This window comes from Eptatretus burgeri, chromosome 2, assembly GCF_056783735.1.
Source record: "Eptatretus burgeri isolate ZD-2024b chromosome 2, Ebu_testis_v1, whole genome shotgun sequence".
Taxonomy (NCBI): domain Eukaryota; kingdom Metazoa; phylum Chordata; class Myxini; order Myxiniformes; family Myxinidae; genus Eptatretus; species Eptatretus burgeri.
In genome coordinates, this window is record NC_140962.1 from 68579628 (window position 1) to 68607164 (window position 27537).

General features: G+C 43.4%; 1 protein-coding gene across 13 annotated transcripts in view; it reads right to left on the minus strand.

The window, feature by feature from the left end:
* RAPH1 (Ras association (RalGDS/AF-6) and pleckstrin homology domains 1) overlaps positions 1–27537 on the minus strand; it is a 137985-nt gene that overhangs the window by 49707 nt on the left and 60741 nt on the right. For 12 of the 13 annotated variants that reach the window (XM_085869652.1, XM_085869646.1, XM_085869643.1 and 9 more), the window contains 5 exons: positions 27009–27145; positions 26229–26325; positions 17721–18157; positions 6015–6089; positions 5602–5679 (listed from right to left, as the gene is read on the minus strand). In XM_085869652.1, the coding sequence (XP_085725778.1) occupies positions 5602–5679; positions 6015–6089; positions 17721–18157; positions 26229–26325; positions 27009–27131 (810 nt within the window). In that variant the 5' untranslated portion in view covers positions 27132–27145. The remainder of the gene's footprint in view (positions 1–5601; positions 5680–6014; positions 6090–17720; positions 18158–26228; positions 26326–27008; positions 27146–27537) is intronic. The other variant, XM_085869654.1, reaches the window with a different exon arrangement.

Below are 27537 nucleotides of genomic sequence, written 5' to 3' on the forward strand. Positions count from 1 at the left end.
GTATTGCAGTCTGAATATAAAATGGATTAAATTAAAATTTTTGACAACTGATCTACACAACATAATGACAAAGTGAAAACGTGTTTTCAGAAATTTTTACAAATCAATTGAAAATTAAAAACATAAATATTTAATTTACAAAAGTATTCAGCCTCCTGTCGTCGTCAGTACTTCATAGAAGCACTTTTGGCAGCGATTTACAGCTTTGAATCTTCTTGGATGTGTCTGTATCAGCTTTGCACATCAGCCTGGTGTTGGTTTAGCGGTGAGGGTGGCTAGCTTAGGATCTTCAGGTCCTGAGTTTTAGCTCCTGTTGGCTGTTGAATTAACACCAGGTGGGGTTGACTGAGCTTGTCATCCTTTTGAGGTCGGTGGAATGAGCACCATTGCACTGGTAATAGGGGCACAGCCACGCCCTCAGCCAATGATGCTACCCAGAGCATTGTGCTGCATCTGAAGGAAGGGGAGGAGGAGGAGGAGGAGGAGGTGGAGGAGGAGGAGGAGGAGGAGGAAGAGGAGGAGGAGGAGCTTGGCACATCTGCATTTGGGGAGTTTCTCCCATTCTTCCTTGCAGATTTGCTCAACCTCCGTCAAGTTGGATGGGGAGCATCGGTGAACAGCAATCTTCAAGTCTTACCACATATCCTCAATGGGATTCAAGTCTGTGCTTTGGCTGGGCCACTCAAGGGCTTTCATGGTCTTGTTCTGAAGCCATTTCAATGTTGCTTTGGCTCTATGCTTGGGGTCATTGTCCTGTTTGAACATAAATTTTCGCTGCAGGTCTTTTGCACTCTGAAGCAGGTTCTCCTCAAGGATTTGCCTGTATTTTGCTCTATTCATTGTTCCCTCTATCCTTACAAGTCTCCCAGTCCCTGCCGCTGAAAAGTATCCCCATAGCATGATGCCGCCATCACCATGTTTCACGGTTGGGATGGTGTTAGATGTGCAATACGCTTTGCATTCAGGCGAAAGAGGTCAATTTTCATCTCATCAGATCACAGAATATTTTTCCTCATTCTCTGTCTTTCACATTCCTTTTTGCAAACTCCAGGCATGCTGTCTTATGCCTTTTTTTCTCAGGAGTGGCTTCCATCTGGGCACTCTCCCATAAAGCCTAGATTTGTGAAGTGCTGTAGAGATTGTTGTCCTTCCAGCAGGTTTTCCCATCTGAGCCAAGGAGCTCTGTAGTTCTGTCAGAGTGGTCATTGGGTTCTTGGTCACCTCCCTGATGAAGATCCTTCTTACCCAGTTGCTCAGTTTGATTAGACTGCCAACTCTAGGAAGAGTCTGGGTAGTTCCATATTCTTTCAATTTACTAATGATGGAGCTCACTGTGCTCTGGGGAACTTTCAACACTCCAGAAATTGTTTTATACCCTTCCCCAGATCGATGCCTCCTCACAATTCTATCTCGGAGTTCTACAGACAGTTCTCCTTGGACTTCACAGTGGAGTTTCTGTTCTGACATGCACTGTCAACTGTGGGACCTTATTGAAAGGTGTGTTTCTTTCTAAATCATGTCCAATCAATTGAATTGGCCAAAGGTGGACTCCAATCAGGTTGTGGAGAAATCTCAAGGATGATCAAAGGAAATTGGATGCACCTGAGCTCAATTGGGAGTGTCATAGCAAAGGGGTCGAATATTTATTGATGCAAGACATTTCAGATTTTCATTTTTAATTAACTTGGAAAATTTTCTAAAAAAACCCCAAAATTCCACTTTGACATTATGGGGTGATCGGTGACAATTTTTTATTTATTTATAATGTAATCCATTTTAAATTCAGGCTGAAACACAACAAGATGTGAAAAAGTCAAGGGGTGTGAATACATTCTGAAGGCACTGTGTTGTTACTGCAAAATGTTTTCATCAAAGGAAATAGTTTTTTCACCACGTCTACATCATTTCCAAAGTCTAATGGAGAACACAACCTCATTATAATACTCATGATTAGAAAAGAAAATGACAATTTTGCTTGTAGAAATAAGCTGACTCGCATAACACTTACTATTCATGAAGGCAGCACCTACGTTTCAGTAATTATGGTTCTATATCTGCCACACTGCAAAAATCGCCAGATTTTCTTTTTTCGATTCAACAATGAAAATATAAATGCCAGCAGGAACATCGATTCCTCATTGTGCTTTTTATTGTTACGGAATTTGGGGCCAAAATACTCAATCAAAGCAATGCTCAAAATATACTCCGTGCCGCAGCATTTGGAAATGTATACGAGGACAACCATTGACCGGACGAGTTGCTGCAACCACAGATATGCAATTTGGCACTTCCATGAGTAACACTGAGCGGTGTCGAGCAGTCAGACGGACGTGTTCTGAGGTGCATACTTCTATCGCAAAAAAGCACAAGCCATGGTATACATGATTACGTAGACATTTCTACTCGTGAGAAAAGTCATTTTTGTTTATGCCTACAAAACAGCTGACAATTAGCTTGCCCTGTTGGTACATTGTGTGAATACACATTCGTTGAACACATTACTGCACAGTTTAGTGCCGCTCCCACACAACTAGTTTGCATTCACTTCGAGGGATTTTGATGAAAAACAAATGGAAATTTAAAAAAGACGATAAAATGAACACTTTAAAATCATGTGATGTTACAAATAGTTTGAAATTGAAGATTCAGTTCTGACTCAAAAATAAGATGAATAAGTCATCAAAAGAGGTTTGTCTGTCTTTGTCTCTGTCTCAAATTACATTTTCATAAAAATGAACCACCAAAAAAAACACGATTAATCCACAAGTTCCATCCATCGGGATCATACTCTGTGCAGAGCGTTGGTGCTGCCTAAGCAGTCTCCTTGGTTATTGGGCACATTCCTGGACGGGTCGCCACTCTGACACAGGATACCAGCAAGCTGGCACTCATTTTGCCAAACTCAGAAGGATGACAGGCAGAGTCAACCCCACCTGGTATTTATTCAACAGCCAAGAGGGATTTGAACTCAGGATCCTTGGATCCCAAGCCAACCACCCGAACCATTAAGCAAACACCAGGCATAATACACAAGATGGCCGTTACAAATTCTTTACGAATTATTTTGTCCAGTTGTGTGCTGATATTTTGTCCAATTTTCTGCTGACGTACCTATGACGTGCTGTGGAATTGACCATTATTTAGGATTTTCGAATGTTTGAGGTGAGAAGCCCGACATTAATACAGAGCAATGGAAAATATGACAATAGAAAATCAGAAAACAAATTGGGCGAGTAGAACTTCACGACTACGGTTGCCAACGTAGCTGAAAACATGACAACCACATCGCATGATATATGGTGCTATAGAACACAAGCAGACGATCATTTTGTATGGCCAGTCAGCAGGTTTTACCACATGTCTACATCTGTGTTGAAGGCGTAGTTGTGGGGAAGGAGGTAGGGGCTAGGCCTCTCGATGCAAAGACCATCACAGAGAGAATGTTTCTAGACACAAAGCGAACGAGGAAATATGCTTCTTTCAGGCACAGCATAGAACTTGTATTAAAGGCAAACAATGACTTCCCAGCACAAGAAAATATAGTTTATTAAATTTTAACAACAATAAATTATGATGCATTGTAAAAAGTGGGATTAAATGGTAAAATGTACATGTAACAAGTAATCAAAATAAAGACCGATTACTGCACCGTAGTCCCAATAAGGAAGCCAGACATAAGGAAGCACAAATGGACGCACCCACACAGATATATTATGCACTGGTAAGTACTTACAAAAGCTATACTAATTGAAGTTATTACTTTAACTTATAAGGAATTTACTGATTTCCCAACTGCCCGGATCATCAGCTGGGCACCGTTTTTCATCGATGTTTCGATCCTTTCAGCCCAGAACCTCTCCAAACGGCGGATCCACAACCCCAATCACAGGTCCACATCAGTAGATTGCTCACATCAGTGGACCCACAACCTCAAAGTTGTATCGAGACAGTCAGTCAACACAGCAATGCAATATCCTAATTCAAACTTATTTAATTACTAGTTATATTTAAAGTATTACGACATATGAATAACTTTAATCATACACCACTTAATATGATAATATATTAAGCAATAAACACTTTACCTTGCAGACATGTCCATTACACAGTACCTTCATCCAACCATCAACTCAAACTGTCATTAATAACCAATTTTAACATGCTGCACTGCATATCTTAGCAACCACCAACAAAGTATTTTAATGCTTATTTGTAATGGATTATATAAATAATATTAATCAATTAATTAAATAATTTTATTTTACTTATTATATATATAATGCTTTATCGAAATAACTCCTTTCTTTAATACATCTACATATATATGTATGTGTATATATATATATATATATATATATATATATATATATATATATATATATATATATATATATATATATATATATATATATATATAGAACCAATAATATTAATTAAATAATTTAACTCATTAAAATAATTAATTCATTATCATTATATCAAATGCAATGCAATCGGAAGGTATTTAAATGAAAACCAACCGAACTTAAATAAAAGGTGACAATGGAGACTAAAGACATCCTCACAAGACCTGATAAAACAATCAGCCAAATATCCTCTGTTTAATATGATGGAAGAAAACCTTCTCAGCACTATATTCAGGTGTCAAACTATTTTTTAAAGAAAAAGATTGTCACAAAAAAGCAAAAAACCAGAAGGGCACTCAGTGGAACACAAACATCCGCCCCGTATTGCCTGATCCACAAGAACATATCTGGCCCAATATATATTTGAGATATCATGCTATATATCATTTTTGAGCCCTATCTCTCAATGGTGAAGAATCATTAAAAAAAATTAAAGTCAGCTCTTCACCAAAATCGAATCAATTTGTCGTGGTCACACACCCAACCTGTCCACAACTTTTTGAGATATCGTGCTATTTCTCCTTTTGGCCCTATTTCTCAATGGTGAAGAATCACGTAAAAAATTCTAGTAGGCAGATCCGGATCCGGATCTTCACCAAAATCTAACCAGTTTGTCCATTTCACACAACCAACTTGTCCACCAAATTTTGGCCGAATCCATCCACACCTTTTTGAGATATCCTGCTCACATTCCGAGAAACAAACAGACAGGGGTGAATACACAACCTCTTTCCACCTGTAATTAATTCATGATGAGCCGGAACTTTTTCTATCTATTGATTTTACTTTGAGTTTCAACATTTAAGCAAAACTTTTCGAAACACTTTGTTATCGGTTTCCATAAGCTGAACACCACACGGAACACTACTGTATCTGTACAAACGCAGATGTACATGCACAATGGATCCATACAACGGCTGGAATGTTCTCCACCTGCAAATAAACTGTGCATACGCTGTCGGGTAATAGAATGTCTTCGCCCATCATCAAGTCCCCACCACAATGCAACCTGTTACTCCAGAAGATAAAGCTCGATCCAGTGATGTTTGTGCCACAACTGATGGTGGTAATTCTTATTTGATGCACATTTTAGGTGAGAAAATTCATGCTTTCTCATATTTTGGCAAAAAAAAAAAAATCACACTTTTCTTTAAATTACAGGAGGGACCACGAGTTGTGCATGACATTTGCAAACCTTCTTTATTTGTGCCTCTTTGATCTTCTCGAGGGCCATTTTGATTTTCTCTGCCTTCAGTTTAGCTTCCTGTTCCTCCTGCAGGAAAGAAACCAAAGAAAACTGCTCTGGGACACAAAATGGCAAAATAACTAAATTCCTTTTTGGCAAACATGAACACGTTTGAAAACCGTTGCATTTAATGCATGCCAATATCACTTGCCCCTATACATCACTTTTATTTGAAAAGGTAATGCATGTATTTACTTTACACGGCGCTTGATGCATGCGAGCGCACCTGCACACTGCACACATCACACAACCAAAAGTGTATTAGGCAAGGACAGAGCGTATGCAGAGTGAGCAAAGGAAGGGAAGCACGTGGGGTTAGCCAGCCAAAGCAGGCAGTGGCGTGGCAGTGAATGAGAAATCACCTGTGTCAGCAAGTGAGTTGGTTTCCCAGCCATGTTGCGTACAAGAACAGAGGTCTTTCTATCCAGATATGGGTGCTTGACAAGGGGGTAAAGGTGGGGAGGAAGGAGAGGTGGCTTGAGACAAGGTAGTTGAAGAATGAAAAATGAAGACACCACCAACTAATATAATAAAGCTGCTCAGCAGGCAAGGCAAACATCCTACGATGAAAATGATGAAAACCAAGTTAGGTCTCACCATCTCCATCCCCATTAGGAGGGCACTTGTAACCCGTTACATGACGTTACCCGTTAACGCCTGACCGGAGCTGTGCCTGCTGGGTAGCTACACCAGTTGGAGATGCCTTCATTTTTGAATAAGGATCTTCCCAACTAAAACCAGTTGTTTGCAAAGGTAATTGTACCACCACCTAAAACACTGAATTTTTGGTGCACAGCCAAGCAAAAGAAGTGCTCACCAACACTGAGTAGAAGCAAGTGACATCGGCCATATAACAGAGAGCAAGGGACAAGACCACAGAGAAAACGTCATCACAACACGTCAAATTACAATTTTCACGTACTGTCCTCGAGTGGAACTTAGCCAAAAATAATAATAAAAGAGAAAAGGGATATTGAGAATGCAGCGAGATTCCAACTAATGCATTTAGATATATACTATACTGGCGTGCCTTCTGGCTTCGGTGTTGGTCTGATTGTGAGGGAGAAGGGGATGGGGTGCACTTTTTGACAATGTATCTCGTGAAAACTGTCCTGGGATTAATCTCGTAATTTACCAACCTATTATGTATGGCCCCAGGCCAAACCCAGAATAATTCCACAAATACTCTTAAGATTTGATAAAGACAACTTAGAACTGTTCTGGTTGAAAGAAATAGCAACAGACGAAATGTCCCAGCGGATGCGACAAAATGAAGGATGAATTAACCAATCTGAAATGCAAGGTTTTCATGGAGATCGTTGAGATTTCTTGCTTGGAATGAACATAAAAGACAATTGTTGAGTCGAAAATTTAGGAACGGTGCTGAATTCTGCAAACTCTTCAGTGACACTTGTAATTCTTGCAATGAAAGTATTAAGACCACTTCATGAACAAGATGTAAAAAAATATAACTGCTTTAAAGCAAGACCTTTTTTTTTTGGCAAAATGTCCATAAATTATTTATTCGTTTCTCTTTCCACTTCCCTTTGGCACGTACGGGCGACGTAGCTAGTTTACTCAAAATCTCCCCTTTGCACGAGATACACGCGGCACCATGGCCAAATGATGCTCGGATGCATGTAAGCAACGTTGGTTCGAGCAGTCTTCATTGGTGCTACGCCGAGAAAAGCATTTGCTCAATGTCACAAACCCAGCACAGAATCTTGCAAAACTTTTTTTTCTTCCAAGCTACTCACAACGAAGGTCACAACTCGTACTGGTCATACATTTATGTTTTGTTTACATCTTAAACTGCGCGTCGGCAATCCGTCTTCTGTGCGGGGCCTCACGTAAATGTTTTACGGGGCAGTAGCGTTTGGCATGTCACGGCCGAACAAAGTGCAAACGCAGCTAGAAGAGCTTTGAGACTCCAATTCATTTGGAGCAATGCAGGCTGCTAACCATAGTTCAGTAGATAAAGCTGGAAAATCAGTGCAAATTGAAATGAGTCCAAAACAAATGAGTGAGCAGTTTTCTTCATAAATTGCTGATGCAGAACAACTGTTGTTGTGAATGATGCGATAGACACATTGTGTTCACTCTCACGCAATGGAGTGTCAGTTCATGGGAACTGCTTGTGTAATTTGAAGTGCAAATTCCAACAATATGATGGAAGTAAAATAAAATAAAAAAGTAAAGTTTTTCCACATTAAAAAAGTTTCAGCACAAAAACAGGACTTCCAGTTTACCTACACGAGTGGAGAGGATTTGGAATCTTCTCCAAAAGCTAAGTTTACCGCACCGGATCTGCCTTGTCCAACTGTTGTCCCTTGTTCCCTGTGCTGTTAACCATAACATGAATATGCTCCATTCATCGTCCGTTCTTACTTGGTCCTGTTGTATCGTTTTCAAGTTTGTTATAGGAGTTGGTTTAACTTCATGCTCGTGAATCTTAAGCCTTCTGAGTTTTCACTTCCTTCTCCCTTGAGCTTTCTTTCCCCCCTTAAGCTTATCTTTATCGTCATTCTCTTTGCGAACTAAAAAACATTTTTCAACAAAACCCCCAACACTCTTTCCTTCGCTCATTCATCTTCCACCATTTTAATACTCAAAACGACCTTTACAAAACTTATTTTTGTTGACTCCAAACATTTTAAATGATATATTTTTTAATGTTTCAATTTCCTTTCGTTTATAGTTGCTGTCCTTTCCAAACACCTCCCTCCCAGATTATTCTCTGCACTTCTGTCTCCCTCATGGTGCTCTCACAAACCCCATGTCACATTGTATTCAGACAGCAATACTTTTCTTCATACTTTTTACCAATCTTCCCTCAAACCCTAGTGATTTCCATCATTGTTTGGTGGAACTTGGGACGCATTAAATAATTTTTATAATAAATAAATAAATAAACAAATGAATAAAATCAGGGTCTTCAGCAGGTGTAATCAGGGTCTTCACAACTATTAACCCCTTTGTACGGACCCCCTCACCCACCCACCCCCATCAAAAAAACAACAACCAATATTCTGCACCCATCATCCACCTGGCCGAATCCATACCCCTCTCAGCTGTTATTCCAACCGCATCCCTAATATTGTGGACCACTGGTGTTTGAGGTCATCGTTCTCACAACACCATCTCTCCATCAGAAGATTGTCAAATTAACAACAACAAAAAAAAATGTTCCTTTCAAAGGATGTCTCCAATATATCTGCATCCCCCCTCCGCTTTTCCCACGTACCCACCTCCCCGGCTGTTTTCTTCCATTTTGAAAGGGCCTTCCACTCTACTAGTTACTGGTTTTGGTGTTGCTGCTGCAAAAACATCAAGAACTCCACTGCTCAGTCGATTGTCCACACTAACCCCTCCTAGCCCTCTGGAATACCTCTGCCTGTGCATACCACTCCACAACCACCTAATGTGTGTCTGTGTGGTGTAACATCCACCCAACCATGACTCAAGGCTCATATTTCTTTGGGTATTGTGAGAAAGCCCTCAACATCACAGAATCTGGTTGTTCACACAGGCCATCTGGTAGGGACTGCAATCTGCACTCTCATAAAAGGATTGGGCTGCCATTTCAACAATATCTGATATTTGATTTCAAACAAGAATACAGTATAGCCTTAACTATCATGGCTTTCACTATCACGGGTTTTGACAATTGCAGGCTCCTCCGATCGCTGAATCCCGCTCCCGCCTCCACACACCTACTCTCAACAGCATTATCATCATACCGAGCTAAGTCTTGTGGTATACATTTATGGCAGAGTACGGAATATTATTGTGTTCCGATTTAGTTATCGCGGGACTTCATTTCAACCAATTGCAGTTTATGAACTGAGATGAGTCATCGTTTGCGTCCTCATGTACGATTATCTCGGATTACGAGCCTTTTGTTTTTTTTTTTCTCGTGCACCGTTAATAATGGCACCTAAACGTAAAACTATGGACAAAAATAATTGTGCCCAAAGGCAGAGAAAGGTTATGACGACGTGTGAAAAAAAAAATCGAGTTATTAGATAGGTAGGCAAGAAGTGTAAATGCGGCATCTGTGGGTCGCCATTATGAGATAAAGGAATCAACTATGCGGTATATCCATGAAAGCGAGTCAAATATCCATGCAAGTGTTGTTGAGAGCTCCGCAATGTACAAAAGTGTCATTGCAGTCCCGTGATCCTCATACTGAAAGCATGGAAAAAGCTTGGATTCAGTAGCAAACACAGTAAAAAGTGCCTTTGAGTGGACCAGTGATACGGGAGAAATTATTGCGCATTTACCAACGTTTCCACGAGGCACCTGGGGCTGAAGACACCGGTTCAACCACAAATACCCACAAGTTCCACATCTGCAAGGGCTGGTTTGAGAACTTCAAAAGAAGATTCAGCTTCCCGAATGTCAAATTAATCGGGGAAGCAGCATCGGCAGACCATGATGCTGCGGAGAACTACTCACCACAGCTCATGGAAATAATTGAGTCGAAGGGATTTATGCCAGTGCAGGTCTTTAACGCCGATAAGACTGGTTTATTTTGCAAGAGGATACCATCTCTTACTTTCCTGTCCAAGCAGGAAAGATCTCCTCTGGGGTTCAAGGTAAGGTGGTTAAGTTTCTTCTTACACTTCTCCGATGTGGCAACTGTCGAAAGCCAATGTTGCTACTTCGATCGCTGAATCCCGCTCCCGCCTCCCCACACCGACTCCCAACAGCATTATCATCATACCGAGTAAGTCTTGTGGTATACATTTATGGCAAAGTAAGGAATATTATTTACTCACCCACCTCGCTGTTTTGGAATAAATTAAAAATGTAAATGTCTTGTGGTTTTGTTTATTTTATCCTGCATTAATTTTATTTACATGTTTATTTCAATGTTAACATGCTTTATATTGATTTTACATGATTATTTAAATTGTGATGTGTTTATTTCTGTCTGCCACCCACCTACCTCTATTTTATTGAAGCACAGAAACCTAACCCCCTTTTTCCCATTGGCCCTTGGTTTTAACTATCACGGTTTTATCTATCACGGCATTTCCAGGAACATAACCCCTACAATTTTAAGAATATTTACTGTACTTCCACAAAAACCTATTCTCTGTCATGCATAGATTTATCCCATCCAGTCTCCTGTTTCGTTATCAATCCTCGCAACTCTGATACACCAAATACTGTGGAAAGGCGGTTTTGGTCAAACAACTTGCTTTCTCAACATGGAAAGTCAACAAGAATTATGGCAACTTTAAATCACTCCATAATGTTTGGTACAGGCATGTCCAACCTTTGGCAAGTCAGAAAACAATTTTTCAAATCAGGCTGAACTAAACTCACTCAGTTCAAATGAGTTAATCTCAAACTCCATTCAAGACAAAAAAATGGTTCAATTGAGTGTCTGCCTCTAAATCTTGGATACCCAACCCATCCCACTCTGTCCCGAGCTCACCTTGTGCCCTCTCAATTCTGTCTTTCACAATGAAAAAGGTACGCATAGTTCTGTCCAACCTTGACTCCATCGACTGGGCGTGATGTCAGTAGTGCCCATGCTCTCAAATATCATTCTGCCTCTCTTGTTTCTACTTTGTCTCCTCCCTGTCCTTCCCCTTTGGCCACCTCCCATCTGCCTGGAAGTTCACCAAAGTCATTCTAATTCACAAGGGTGCAAAAAGAGATCTTCGCTACTGTTGGCCAGTTAGCTTACTTAAAATTACAAGCAAAGTCATGGACATGCATCATTGCTGCCAAAGTTAAAGTCTTTCCTCTTTTCAAATAGCTTGATCTCAGACCATCAGTTTGGATTCAAATTGAGTTACTCAAATATGGACATGCTGCTGATTCCCTCTCAGCAATGGTCAGAGGCCCTAAATCTCAAAAAAAGGTCATGACTGTTGCCCTTGATAGTCTGACATCTCATTCGGCTCATCAAGCTTGCAGCCTGTGACATACAAGACCACCTTCCTACCTGCCTCTCTGACTTCCTCCACTCGTGCAGTGAATATGTTTCTATCAATGGAACACTCTCTCCCACTCTCCCAGTGATTGATGGAGTGCCTCAAGGAAGTGTCTTGGGCACAATCTTGTTCTACATCAACACAAATAACCTCTCCGATGCTCTGGAGAACCCACTCTTCCTTTTTGCAGACGACTCCACAATGTATCTGCTGTAAATGAGCTACATCACCCTCTGCTGATCTGGAACTGATTAGATGATGTTCTGACAAATGGAATGTCTTTCGATCTTGACAAATCTTAGTCTCAGTTTGTCAGTGCAGAAGAATTGCAAAACTAACCTCTCAATTTTTGGGGTCAATTGCAGGAAGATGTTCAGTCTCTTGAACTTCTAGGCCACATTACATAATATGGGCTGAACATATTGCAAAGCTGGGCTCAAAAGCCAGCCATAACTCGACATCCTTCATTGTTCCAAGTCATTCTTTGGAAAATTAGAACGACTCACTGCTAACAAGGCTTTTGTCCATAGCTCAATAGAGTACTGCTCTCTGTGGGCTGGTGCCACAGCATTACACATACAATCTCTTCTTGAATCTGTCAAATCCAAATCACTCAAAATTGTCATCTGTCCTTGCAGACAGGTTTGTGGTTTCTTTTTTTATAGTCTTTCCTGTGGTCAAGCTCTTTCTGCTCTGTCAGCAATCTGACTCTGACCTTCCCCAGCTCCTCCAAAAAGCATGTCTTTCCAGTTACCACCTCCTGGTGGAATTCCAAAAATCCAGACCCACTCCACATCTTTCAACCTTCTCCACCTTCCTCAGGCTGTTCGGTTCCACTTTCCCTATAGAGATTCAACCAGGCAGAGGATTACAATGTCATCTCACCCACAATCCATACCAACTATCTTTTCTACCCACATTAACCAAATCCAGCACAACCCTGTTAATTACAGCATACTGTATGGCAGAATGGCTTGGAGGTACGCCTACATGCCAACAAGCTGTCTAGCATGGGTTTGAATCTTGGCTCAGCTATAAACAATCATCCTGGTGTTTCACAGGCAAGGGGGATTCATCAATGTGTGTGCCGTATCTCGGATGAATGTTAAACTGGGCGTCTCATCTGTCGACGTCAGTTGGTGGACGTTAAAGATCCCGTGGTGTACTTCGTGAATAGTAAAGCGAGCTATCAACAGCTTCATGGTGAAATTTCCAAATTCCTGCTCCAACTACTGCTGGGAAGGCAATGGAAAACCACCTTGTATAACCCTTGCAAAGAAACTCATTCAGCAGCATGGAAGCTCTGTTACAGGTCAGGTCAGGTATGGGAGCATGCGCCAGAGCAGCGCGTCGCTGCGTCCACTTTCCGCCAGTACTCCAGGGGCCTCCGTCTGGCCATCCCCCAGGCAGATGCCTGGCCCATCCCCATCTCCTTGAGATTCCGATCAACCTGCTGCAACCACGAGGCACGTGGTCGGCCCATTGGCCTCCTCCATTCACGAGACTCCCTCGCTGAGAGAATCTGGTGAGCAGGATCAGCGTCAGGAAAACGAGCCACATGTCCATACAGCCGCAGCTAACGCTCATGGACGATGCAGGTAACAAATCTCATTTGAGTCTCTCTCAGCAACCGCTCGTTGGACACAAAGTCTGCCCAGCGATAGCCAAGGATTTTCCGAAGAGACCTGGTACCAAAGGAATTAAGTCTCCGTCTCAGATCCTTGGTCAGAGTCCAAGTCTCGCATCCATAGAGCAAGATTGGAAGCACCAAGCACCTGAAGACTCGGACTTTCGTCCTGCCGCACAGGTACCAGCAAGCGCCACACCCCATTATCCAGTGAATCCATGACTCTCCAGGTCTGACCCAGACGTCTATTGACCTCTGACTCACAGCCAGCAGAGACATGAATATCACTGCCAAGGTAAGTGAATCTCTCAATGACCTCAACATCCTCACCACAAACAGGCACAGACAGGACAGCGGCATCCAAGATATCATTGAAACCCTGGATCTTAGTTTTGACCCAGGAAACCCATAATCCCAGTGGCTCCGACTCCTCATTCAGCAACTCGAGGGCCCCCAAAAGGATATCTAAAGTGTCCGCAGAGATGACTGCATTATCTGCGAAATCAAGGTCAGAGATCTTGACATTCCCAAACGTTGCACCGCAGCTTGATCTCTCCGACATCCTCCCTGGAATCCAGTCCATACAGTGCTGAAAGTGTGGGGGCCAGGACACACCCCTGACGAACTCCAGTAACAACTGGAAATAAGTCAGAGATGGTACCACCACATCTCACAGCACTCTCAGTACCAGCGTGGAGTTCAGACATCAGATCGATCAGTTTTGGTGGCACCCCACGAAGACCAAGAATCCTCCAGAGGGCATCCCGATTCACTGAATCGAAAGCTTTACAGAGATCAACATAGGCTGCAAGCAGCCCCTGCCGAAACCCTCGTCTGCGTTCGGTGAGGACCCGAAGAGCAAGGAGACGGTCAATCGTTGACCTCTTTGGTGTAAAGCCTGACTGCTCTGGACACAGGTGCTCAAGCAGATGGTGGCGAACCCTATCAATAATTATCTGAGCAAAGACTTTGCCCGGCACTGAGAGCAGCGTCACCCCTCGGCAGTTGTTGCAGTCTTGGCGATCACCCTTTCCTTTCCAGAGAGGGACAACAAGGCCCCTCTTCCAGTCAGTTGGGATGATGCCTGTGTTCCAGGCAGAGCACAGAACTGCATGCAACGACACGAGAGCAGCATTTCCACCAGCCTTGAGAAGTTCAGCATGGATGCCACAGATCCCTGGAGCTTTACCCCATTTCAACCGGTTCACCGCAGCCTGCGTTTCCACAAGCGAAGGTGGACCACAGTTGATTGGAGGGTCAGCAACAGGGATTGTAACACCCCTGATGACCAACTCGACAGCTGGTGGATCAGCCTGGTACAACCGCTCAAAGGAACCAGCCCAGTGGGCCTTCACTTCGGACTCCTCCGTCAAGAGCCTACCACCCTCTGCTCTAACTGCAGTACACCAAGGGATGGGCTTGGATGAACGCAATGTGCGAATTCCCCTGTAAGCAGGACGAGAATCCCTTGACCACAGGTGATGCTCTACCCCCTCACAGATTCTTCGCACATAGGCGTCCTTGTCCACCCTTCGGCCTAGGTCACATTTGCCACGGCGGCCGTGGGGTCTCCAAAATCTACGGCCACTAGCAATTATATGGCGGCCGCAGTATTTCCACGGTCACACAATGTAGCAGTCACATATGCTTTTATTTTTCGGGGAGCCGCACGGCGTATTTAGAAATTGTGGTTACCGAAAACATGGGGGTGCGTACGGTCTTTGATTTGATGTCGCACGGTGACCTTAGGGCGTCCCTGCAGCGGCCATAGAATTTTCAAGGCAGACGCAAGGCAGCCTCAAGGTGCCCGCAAGGCGACCGCAGAGGGGGCCCTAAAGCAAATGTGCGGCCAGACGGACGGTAATGAGTGCGTTCTTTATTTTGTTTTTTACCAGTTCTTTTGTTTCGGCTTGTCGAATTGCTACGGCGAACGTAGAAATGAAAAAAGTTATTACTCCGGGCTATAATTCCACGGCGACCCTACAGCCTGTAAAATATAGCCATACGGCGTAGGGCCACCCTGAAGCCACCTCAGTTTCTCTGCGGCCGCCACACGTTTCTGTCAATTTAGAGGGCGTACGGCCGCCGTAGAGAAAATGTGACCTAGGCCTTAGTGCATGTACAGTTTTACGCCTCAGCTCCCTGAACAGCTCAGCTCTGCCATTCAGCCTGGTCCTGCGACTCTGGTCAATGGTATCCAGTGTCCCTTGAGAGACAAAATTCTTCTTTGCCCTGTGTTGAGTTCCAAGACATCCACCGGCAACATCAAGGACGGTGGTCTTGAAGGCACTCCACAACTCTTCAGGACCTCCCAAAGCACCCAAACTCCTCAAATCTCCACTCTGCTTGTTCACAAACTCCTCAGCTACCCTCTCATCCTTCAGCTTTCCAACATCCAGCCTAGGCTGGGATGGTACCATTCTCCTGGATTTAAGGTGCAATTTCAGAGTTGCTACAACAAGCCAGTGGTCAGTATTGAGGAACTGAGCACTCCGGTAGACCCTGCAGTTCTGGATCATCCTCCAACGACCGTCAACGAGGACATGGTCAATCTCCTTTGCCACACCGCCAGCGTTGGAATACCAAGTCCAGCGATGAGCTTGTGGGCGCTGAAACCATGAACCGGCCACCCTAAGTACATGACTTTTAGCAAAGTCAAGGAACTTAGTGCTATTCTGGTTCATAGTTCCTGACCCATGGGGACCAACACATGTCTCATAACCATCCCATTCAGTTCCAGTCAATGTATTGAAATCCCCCAAGACTAGAAGTGCATCTCATCTGGGGCACTGATCAACTACAGACTCGAGTGTGGCATAGAATGCATCCTTCACGGTGAGATCACTCGCCTCAGTCGGAGCATGAACAGAGACCAGGGAAATGACACCTAAGGAGTGACGAATCCTTAGTCTCATAATACGCTCGCTGACCGGTGTTACCTCAATTATCATTGGAGTCAGCTTATTGGATACAGCTACAGCAACTCCTTGGGTATGGTAACCATCAGAGCGACCAGACCAATATTAGGTGTAACCACCCACCATGATCTCGCCGCAATCCAGTCTCCGAACCTCAGAGAGTGCTGCAATACCGATGTCCAAACGCTTGAGCTTAGATGATAACAGAGACAGGTGACCATCCTCTCGCAGGGATAGGACATTCCAGGCACCCACCCAAAGGGACCACCTCAGGTTAACCCAAGGAGACCACCGTCTGGTGGACGACACCTCAGCACCATTCCGACACACTCTCCCGTAATCTGATCCGGGAATGTTACCCCGTGGTTTCCCTCCAATCATCAAAGATTGGGGGTCGCGAAGGTTTGCCCCAATCTTGTCATCCGGTGAGCTGCCTGCGAAGGGAAGCTGCACTGTGCAGCTTCCCTGCGAAGGGAAGCTGCACAGGAGGGAGGTACTCCCACAGAGAGGGTTTTCAGATTTCTTTGTGTTTTGCGGAATGAAGGGTTTTACCGTGGCTGGAGTGCAAATCCTGCCACCAACCTCCTAATAAGAAGTAACCCAACTGCAGGAGGACGTCCGCAGACACAGTTGGGCACTAGATATGGATGGCCGTTGGCTCACAAGGAGCTCCTCCGCCCTTTGACAGGTTTTGTTTTTAGTCCTGCTGGGTATCCATATCCAAACACCCTCCTCACCAAAAAACCTGGTGGGGGAGATGGTTTAGTCGCCGACAACCCGACCATGGAATAGGTTAGTACAGGTTTACATGGTACCTGTAGCAAGTCACATATGTAATCTGGCCTGACCTGACACCTATGTAACAGAGTTTGGTACATACTGTACCGTATTCCCTCAACCCTCTTTCTTCTCTTTCCTGTTGGTTCATTGTCATTGCTTGATGAGACAAAATGTGTGTCCACTGCTCCCAATCTCAGTTTGTTGCCAGTTTTATGCTCTCATCTCACTCTTCCATGCGCCTCAATCTTGTTAACAAAAGTAATGCATCAGAAAACTCAGCTACTGCCGAGGAAAAAACACAAGATGACACTTGCTGGAAAAAGAGTGAAAAAGGATGAACACTTGTGCCAAGTTTTGTGAAAGCAGAAACATTCTTTCACGTTGGTGTGGGGGTGGAGGGTGAAGAGGGATTGTTGAATCCTCTTTGCAGATTGAATGAGAGCCAAACCTCATTAATCAAAAAATTATTTAAGTGTTCCAATTTTTCTTGCACAAAAAAAAACAAAAAGAACAAGAGATTCAATATCAATGGCACAATAACATCTAAAAAAAAAAGAAAAAAAAGAAAGAAGTAAATCACTTGTATGGAGGTAAAAGGTCGACATGAAGATGCATCATCAAAATTCAGCAAGTTTTAAAAAGTTTCCTTCTGCAAAATGGCAGCCAAAAAGTACTTCAGTCATCAAGATTATTGTGAAGAAGATGTTTTTGATCATCAAAAACACCAATCGAAAGAAAAAGATCCAGGCATAGGAGAGGATACCTGCTGCTTGGTGCAAATTAAATCCCTACCTCATTCACTGGTGTCGAGCTTGACAAATCTGAATCACGTGAACGGGACAGTCGATCAGAGTCTTGGCTGGATGATTTGGACACAACACTGGAACGTGATGAAGCACTACCTGGACTGCCGTCGCCAGTGTTCGTGTCACTTGGTGTGGGAGTTGGCACAGTGGGAGTAGCAATGGAGGGTTGAGATGCCACAGCTGCTGCAGCTTCCTCGATGCTGAATGAGGCCTGCTCCAATTGAGCAGTGAGCTCCTCCAGCGATAGCTCGGTCTCACTTGGCCCATCTCGTAGGCTCGGGGGATCCTTTTTTGGAGGCATTTCTGTGGCAGCAGTCGGCAACACTGCTGAAATATTTGTGATGCTCTCAAGCTCCTGACCCATAGAGCAGAGGTCTGCCATTAAAGCATCCAGATCAACTTCCTCACCCTCATTCAGGGCCTCTGTCAAAGAAAGTAGGAAAGATAGCAAGAGTTACTTTTCAAATCAATGCCTCAACTCCACTTAAAATTAAAATGGGACCTTACTCAGTTCTCAACAAAGGTTAAATAATTACACCTAACATAACCCTAGAACTAATTCACAGTTAAATATATTCACAAAAAACGAGATGAGATGATGAGACGCGCAGTTCAACGTCCATCAGAGGGATGGCGCACGCATTGATGAATCGCCCTCCATGCAAAACACCACGATGACAGTTTGCAGCTGGACCAAGATTCAAAGTCAGGATAGACAGCTCGGAGATGAGCGTGCATAGTACTAGGCTGTCCTGCCAGTTCTGGCAAATGGATCAAGCATTGAGTTTTCTAAATACAATATTAAACAGCAAAACTCAGACACGAAGTCGAAGTCTGGCATTTACCTTTAACCCCACAGCTCACGACACTGGCATCCCAGATTCAAATAATTATATCATATACCGTGTTGATTTATCCACTGCTGACCAATCTCCTGAGTTCATGCAACAGTAAATTGATGCGTTTTGATATCATCGTTCTGCATGTGATACAAGTACAAGCTCCTCCATATGCCTTATTCGCTGGAGGGGGGGGCAGGGGGGGAAGAAAAAATAAATAAATAATGTGCAATCAAATCGCAGAATTTTCAGATGCCACCTAAAAATCTAAACTGAAGGATTCCTAATTGTGACAATCAGCTTCTAATAAATGCATTAAGTTGCAGGACAATTACTCAATTGAGATCGAGACAGGACTTCAATGCACTACCTTTATCCATCGAACATTAAACTGCTGACTTTAGCTTAAAATGTTGTCAGGAAACAACTCTCGGACTCAAAGATGCTCAGAATCGATTGATTTTTGCTCGTTTTTGACATTCTTGCACATTACAAAACTTATCCTGCGCTCTTCCTTCCAAGAGCTCTCAGGCTCTCCACAACAAAATAATAAAATTGGAAGTATAAACAACTCAACCACAAGCTCATAACTTGAATTCCCTCCCTCTATATGTTTACAAAAAAAAACTAATGTTCCCCGTGTCTCTGAGCGGAACACCAAGCATTCCAGGATGTCACCAAACCTTCCATTCCTTTCTGGGCAGCAACACAAGGCATGACGGCACTCATGAGACATTCACTCAGCAGCACTCCAATGAGCAATAAGTCTGATTACCTCCGCCACTGAAGGTGGACGGAGGTAACGTTTTCACCCATGTCTGTTTGTATGAATGTCTGTCTGTGAGCATAATATCTCAAAAAGTTATGGACAGATTCGGAAGAAACTTGGTGGACTGGTTGGGTGTGTGACATGGATGAATTCATCCGATTCTGATGAAGATCTGGATCCAGATACGAGAATCTTTTAAATTTTTTTTAAGTTGATTCTTCACCATTGAAGATTGGGGCCAAAAACGATGTGGAGCACAATATCTCAAAAAAGTTATGGATGGATTCGGACGAAACATAGTGGACGAGTTGGGTTGGCAACAAGAACAAGGCAATTCGATTTTGGTTCAGGTTCAGATCCGACCCATCAGTGGGATACAAAATGTAATCTACTCAGCCTGGTGGAGGTATGCACTCTACCGAGTAACATTCTAGTATCAATGAAGGGAGTAAGTCCAATAGCACAGAACAATCCCACTGAAAAAAAAGTCTTCTGTTTGACGTATACGATCGCAAAGTTTGGGTAAAGTTTTACATGGAGTCGCCCCTTCATTTAAAATACTGCATAAGCAATGTCAACCTGGGCAAATACAATCCATCAAGATGGATCAGCCAACCTGCCTCTGGCTCACATTTAATGCAATAAAAAAAAACCTCGCAGGTCCCAGCTTGATGCGCAGTTGTGGAAGGGCCGGTTCGGCAGGGAAATGTTAAGTTGCTTGACGTAACGGAGATTAGTTTGAAAAGGTCGATTTAAAATGTTATTCTCACTTGCAGTAGGAGTTTTCAAAAGTTTATTCTCACCTACAGTGGGGTACAAAGTACGAGTCCAGTAGGAAACTTATTAATCGAGACGTGATAATAAAATAAATAATTGTAATACGAAACCAAAAGCAGTTTCAGATTTCCATGAACTCTTTAGGATATAGCAACACTTATTATAATATCAAAAATCAAATCTCTCTTGACATTTAATCAAAAACCAGTGTGACCCCCTTTTGCCTTGAGAACTGCCTCAACTCTATTTGGATTAATGTAATTACCTCCACCACCGAAGGTGAAGGAGGTTATGTTTTCACCCCTCTCTGTCTGTCTGGTTGTTAATTGCCAGAATCCTTCGGATTTCGGCAATTATGTTGGTCGGTTGCATGTGTCATTCTGTGCGTCTGTCTGTCTGTTTGTTTGTGTGTTTGTTTACCCTGTAGCAGCCACACCGTTTCAGCGATCATGACCAAACTGGGTACAGCCCTCAGCCATGGTCCAACTTAGACACGTGTCGTTTTTGGTGAATCTAGGTCAAAGGTCAAGGTCAAGGTCACCGAAAAACCGAAATTCTTATTTTCGCAATAACGTCCGCTAAAACGGTCGTATCGACTTCAAACCAAATCCAAAATGTGCATCTTCCAATACTGCATCCAACCATATGTTTTACGCTCCATAATCGAGCGTGGCAAAGAATGCATCCTTCATGGTGAGATCACTCGCCTCAGGTGGAGCATAAACAGCGACCAGGGAAATGACACCTAAGGAGTGACGAATCCTTAGTCTCACAATACGCTCGCTGACCGGTGTTACCTCAATTATCATTGGAGTCAGCTTATTGGATACAGCTACAGCAACTCCTTGGGAATGGTAACCATCATTTCCAACAGTTTTTACTACTAAAACGTTTACTTTTTACTACTAACCATTCCAATCATGAATGGAATCCAACCATCATTTGGGTGTCACACCAACACCCTTCTTAGCAGTCTGGGGTTGAATGTCAGGGGAATCAGGGTCAAAAATTTCAGATTGCGATAAAAACGCCATTTCAAGTCCGATTGACTTCCAAGTTATGTTCATGAACAAACTAAGTGCTATAACTCATTAAACAGTAGCACTATCGACTTATAAGAACCAAATTGATTTCCAGGTTTTTGTTTTTTCAGAGATCATGAAGATATGACAAAGTTATTCCGGCAATTCCTTGCTCAACGAGAAATTTCATTTGTTTGTTTGTGTGCATGATATCTCAAAAAGTTTGGATGGATCCGGATGAAATTTTGTGGACAGGTTCGCTGTGCAACAAGGCCAAACTTATTACATTTTGGTGAAGATCTGAATACAGATACGGATCCGAGAATTTTTTCAGTGATTCTTTACCATTGAGAGATCGGGCCAAAAATGATATACAGCATGATATTTCAAAAAGGTATTGGGCCCCATATCTTCTCGTTGAGCAGGCTTTATGTGGCAGAGGTATGCACTCCACCTCGTGCCCTTTTAGTTCGTTTTTGGATTATGTTTGAATCAGTTTTTCTGCGAATCGCAGCGACGCGCTGTTCTGGCACATGCTCCCATACCTGACCTGACCTGAGTTTTTCTCAACAGTGTTGTCATACACTCCAGAGCATAGTCAGACTGCTCACGTTAATAATATCTACTCTCAAATGCATTCATTCTTCATTTATTTACAACTGGTTGCTTCACTGACGGGAGTATAAAGGGGGGGGCAGGGGGGAGGAGGGAGGGAAGGGTGAGGGGAAGGAGAGGATGGAGAGAGGAGGGCTGGGAGTGAGGAAGGAGGGGGAATGAGGAGGGGAGTGATGAAGGGTACAGAAAGGGAAGGTAGCATGAGGGGAGGGCAAAGGAAGGTAGCGTGAAGGGAGGGCAAGGTAAGGCAGTGTGAGGGGAGGGCAAGGTAAGGCAGTGTGAGGGGAGGGTTCGTCCAGACACGTCCAGAGACAACCACCTTCAAGACGATAGGTATACTAAGGGTGGGGGGGGGGGGTGAGAGAGAGGTGGGGAATAAGGAAGGGTGGGGAAACGGATGGAAAAGAAGTGTGAAGGGAGGGGAAGGGAAGGCAGCAAGAGGGGAAGGCTGGGTAAGGTAGTGCGAGGGGAGGGTCCGCCTGGACATAACCACCATTTGGACACGTCCAAAGATAACCACCATCTAGAAATAACCACCGTCCAGACAAGTATGGAGATAACTACCATTTGGATACGTGCGTTGATAACCACCGTCCAGATATATTTGGAGAGAAAGAGAAAGAGAAAAAAAAGAGAAAGAGAGAGAGGGAAAGAGAGGTAAAGAGGGGGAAAGAGGGGGAAAGAGGGGGAAAGAGGGGGAAAGAGGGGGAAAGAGGGGGAAAGAGGGGAAAGAGGGGAAAGAGGGGAAAGAGGGGGAAAGAGGGAAAGAGGGAAAGAGGGGGAAAGAGGGGGAAAGAGGGGAAAGAGGGGGAAAGAGGGGGAAAGAGGGGAAAGAGGGGGAAAGAGGGGGAAAGAGGGAGAAAGAGGGAGAAAGAGGGAGAAAGAGGGAGAAAGAGGGAGAAAGAGGGAAAGAGGGGAAAGAGGGGGAAAGAGGGGGAAAGAGGGGGAAAGAGGGGGAAAGAGGGGGAAAGAGGGAGAAAGAGGGAGAAAGAGGGAGAAAGAGGGAGAAAGAGGGAGAAAGAGGGAGAAAGAGGGAGAAAGAGGGAGAAAGAGGGAGAAAGAGGGAGAAAGAGGGAGAAAGAGGGAGAAAGAGGGAGAAAGAGGGAGAAAGAGGGAGAAAGAGGGAGAAAGAGGGAGAAAGAGGGAGAAAGAGGGAGAAAGAGGGAGAAAGAGGGAGAAAGAGGGAGAAAGAGGGAGAAAGAGGGAGAAAGAGGGAGAAAGAGGGAGAAAGAGGGAGAAAGAGGGAGAAAGAGGGAGAAAGAGGGAGAAAGAGGGAGAAAGAGGGAGAAAGAGGGAGAAAGAGGGAGAAAGAGGGAGAAAGAGGGAGAAAGAGGGAGAAAGAGGGAGAAAGAGGGAGAAAGAGGGAGAAAGAGGGAGAAAGAGAGGGAGAAAGAGGGAGAAAGAGGGAGAAAGAGGGAGAAAGAGGGAGAAAGAGGGAGAAAGAGGGAGAAAGAGGGAGAAAGAGTGGGAGAAAGAGGGAGAAAGAGGGAGAAAGAGGGAGAAAGAGGGAGAAAGAGGGAGAAAGAGGGAGAAAGAGGGAGAAAGAGGGAGAAAGAGGGAGAAAGAGGGAGAAAGAGGGAGAAAGAGGGAGAAAGAGGGAGAAAGAGGGAGAAAGAGGGAGAAAGAGGGAGAAAGAGGGAGAAAGAGGGAGAAAGAGGGAGAAAGAGGGAGAAAGAGAGGGAGAAAGAGGGAGAAAGAGGGAGAAAGAGGGAGAAAGAGGGAGAAAGAGGGAGAAAGAGGGAGAAAGAGGGAGAAAGAGTGGGAGAAAGAGGGAGAAAGAGGGAGAAAGAGGGAGAAAGAGGGAGAAAGAGGGAGAAAGAGGGAGAAAGAGGGAGAAAGAGGGAGAAAGAGGGAGAAAGAGGGAGAAAGAGGGAGAAAGAGGGAGAAAGAGGGAGAAAGAGGGAGAAAGAGGGAGAAAGAGGGAGAGAGAGGGAGAGAGAGAGAGAGAGAGAGAGAGAGAGAGAGAGAGAGAGAGAGAGAGAGAGAGAGAGAGAGAGAGAGAGAGAGAGAGAGAGAGAGAGAGAGAGAGAGAGAGAGAGAGAGAGAGAGAGAGAGAGAGAGAGAGAGAGAGAGAAGAGAGAGAGAGTGAAAGAGAGTGAGTGAAAGAGTGAGTGAAAGAGTGAGTGAAAGAGAGTGAGTGAAAGAGAGTGAGTGAAAGAGAGTGAGTGAAAGAGAGTGAGTGAAAGAGAGTGAGTGAAAGAGAGTGAGTGAAAGAGAGTGAGTAAAAGAAAGAGTGAAAGAGTGAAAGAGTGAAAGAGTGAAAGAGTGAAAGAGTGAAAGAGTGAAAGAGTGAAAGAGTGAAAGAGTGAAAGAGTGAAAGAGTGAAAGAGTGAAAGAGTGAAAGAGTGAAAGAGTGAAAGAGTGAAAGAGTGAAAGAGTGAAAGAGTGAAAGAGAGAAAGAGAGAAAGAGAAATATATATATATATATATATATATATATATATATATATATATATATATATATATATTTATATATATACATATATATGTATTGTGGAGTTAATGGAGAATATGTTATACTTCATGAACACGAACACACACACACACACACACACACACACACACACACACACACACACACACACACACACACACACACACACACACACACACACACACACACACACACACACACACACACACACACACACACACACACACACACACAGTCCCTAAAATACAGATCCAAATATACCCAGAATATGCATCTCTATCTTGTAGCAACTGCCGACTGTACATCCTGATCGGAACACAAACTGTACCGCCGTCCACTGTAGGGCGCTCTGCAAGTGGCCTAAGCACTCAAGCAAGCAGTCCATTTAAATGGATGGCAAGTGATAGCTATGTCCGAATGACCAATCCATGTCTGAATTAGACAAATGAGCACTTTTTTTAGTAGTAAAAACTGCTGCTGAGTTCAAATCTGGAGCTTAAATTTTGTAATTATTCTTAGTTTAAAAGATGCTCGAGGTTATGGCATGTGCAGAAATGAAAAAAAGCCACCGATACTGGTGTCTCCGGGTGTGTATAAGCCTTGCAATGTACCAGTGATTGATTTGTAGCTATGATAAACAGGCATTTGATAATATGAGTGAGGAAAGTGCATAAAAAAAACAAAAAAACTTTATCGTTGAGAAATCGTTGCGGCCTGTTCCAAATAAAAGCAAGGCTGAGCAGGCCAAAAATCATGGCTGCATCAGACTGCAGCGATGTCATCCAAGATACGCCTTGAGACCCCAGAGAGTGAGGTGGCCGAGGTTCGCCGGATGAAGGATGTAATTAAATAAGGCAGTTAATTATCTTCATAAGTGGTGTTTTAATGAACCAAAACACACAATTTTCACTCTTGCACTTCCTTGGAGTTTTCTTAGTATTCATGAAAAGTTCCAGGCTGCTCGGTTTTATGGTTTGGGAGTTGTGGAGGACACGGACACACACACACACACACGACAAAGTTTGTCAATAACGATCGTATATTAAAAAATATAGATACATATCTTCAATATTAGAACAAATTAATGTGAAATAATGATTTGAGAAAGCTTGCCATTGTTTTAAGTGGACCCAGACCTTTACATCCCAAAGTAGTTGAATGCTTCACGTGAGAAAGTTAAGATTTCAATTGAAAAATGACGTCTTTTATGAATATCTTTTAAATTATTTTCACCAAATTGGACAAACAAATATGTTACTTACTTAAAAGAAGATTGCAAACTGAGAGACATAACAGTAAAAGTAGTAGTCTCGGGTGGGGTGAGGAGGGAGGTCTGCAGGGTCATCTCATTCAAAGACCTTTAATCTTGGGCACGAACACACGGTACACGCAGATTTAATCGTTAAAATAACGATTGCTTTTTCAATCATTTTCACGCAAGAAACAATGCAAAAGATAAAGGAGTCTGAATAAAGAAGTTTATCACTGTATGCACATTCCTTTAACTTGAGTAGATTACTTTTCAAAAGGTATCTTGATGAACAAAGACTAAAAACTTATCAAGATGTTTTAATTGGCACCATGTGATAATAGATAAAACTTTTCCATATACTTGGCTCGTCTATTTTTGAGTTTACATGAAACTGTGATGGTTCATTGTCCAATGAACTGTTCACCTGGCATATATCATCTTTGTTATTGCTGGATGAAATCTCTTTAAAACAGACAAGACTCGATTCACCTCGTTTTGACAAAGCTGTTTTGAAAAGCCTTAAGCTTTGCTTCATAAGCTCAAAGGGGCATGGCAACAAATTGACATCCCTCATCTAAAAATTGAAACATTGTATTTAAATATAGCACTATTATACAAAATAAATAAGACGAGAAATTGCGGATTTTTAAAGCAGGCATTAAAAGGCCACATTCCACTCGGCAAGGTGGGGGTAACCCAGCGGGGTAGAGGCGGAGGCACTTCAGGAGCAGAAAATGTGTGGAGAAGTAATCATGGGATACTTTCCCAGACAATCGTGCCACGTACCGTGCAGGTTATGCATGGAGAAGCGGTAACGGAAGCTGGCGAGGTTCGACTCGGATTTCCTCGACGGGGCCGCGGGCTTCTTCTCGGATGCAAGGCCCTGCATCACCGAAGGACAGTTAACCAGTTGGCGAGAAAACCAGTGAGGAAATCCCAATCCCAAAGCAGGAGCTTTCATACGTAGGTCTGTTATCAACAAGCGGTTAGAAAATTTAAACAAAACGTTAAACATGCAGCTCCTACAACTGTGAGCCAATCTGATAATGTGTCTCTGATGGCCAAAGCACTCCCTCCTGCAATGAACAACAAACTATGACCCACATTCGTAGCAAAACTTCATTCTGATGAACCCTGCAAGCACTAGCCCTGGAAACGTGACCAGTATCTAGGAAAACTCATTTTTCTCCCCCGAGGATGGGTTGATGTAATGGACAGAGAATGGATATCTCATCCCTGATGAAGTTGCAAAATGGACTAAACTATCATCAAAGGCGATTCATAAACAATGATCCTCGTCACATATGACCTCTCTTTTCATCTCCTCAACACACTCACCTTGAACAGCCTGCATCATGCTCATCAGCAGATTATCCCTTCCATGAACTCAATCACTGCATTTATCATACTCCAAATATATAACACCGCAAGTCTTCTTACACACCACTCACTTTACCTCTTCCCATCCATTTTTTTTTGGCAAATCGTTTTCAGCAGCATTAAGGAAAGAGCACCAAATAAGTTTTAGGACATTAATCCAGATGCAGGACCATTCGGCCTTATTACCTTTGTAAGAGTGTCCAACTCGCCAAGCCAGTCTCCAAACATCTTTTCAAGGTCAGTATCTTCATGATCACTGTCCTCTTCCACTCCGTGGTCCACTTCCTCCTCCGACAATTGCTCCATCATCTTTGCCTCTCAGCCTGTGCGTTAAATGGGGTAAGATTACCAAGCATCTTTCCAGCTGTCAAGTTATACTAGATTTGCAGAGAGCAAAAATTAAAGGATTGCTGATCTTCCAGGGGCCTCCACCCAGGAAAACTCAACAAGAAAATGAAGGGAAGCTGAAAACAAGCCATCCCCGTGATGAATTTCTTCTGCACAACGACTTGCTAAATGAAAACAGAACTGCACGCCGCCTGCTCCTGGTTAGAACCTCTCCGCAGCTCAGGCCAACGCGTCATGGTGAAAGACACTCGCTGTCAGTCTGCACGACGTGCAGGAATGCCCCCTGCTTAATTTGCTGAAGACCACTTCCATGAATCCCCAAATAAATAATGACGCCGTTGGGTTTACACAATCTCCAGTCCATCAA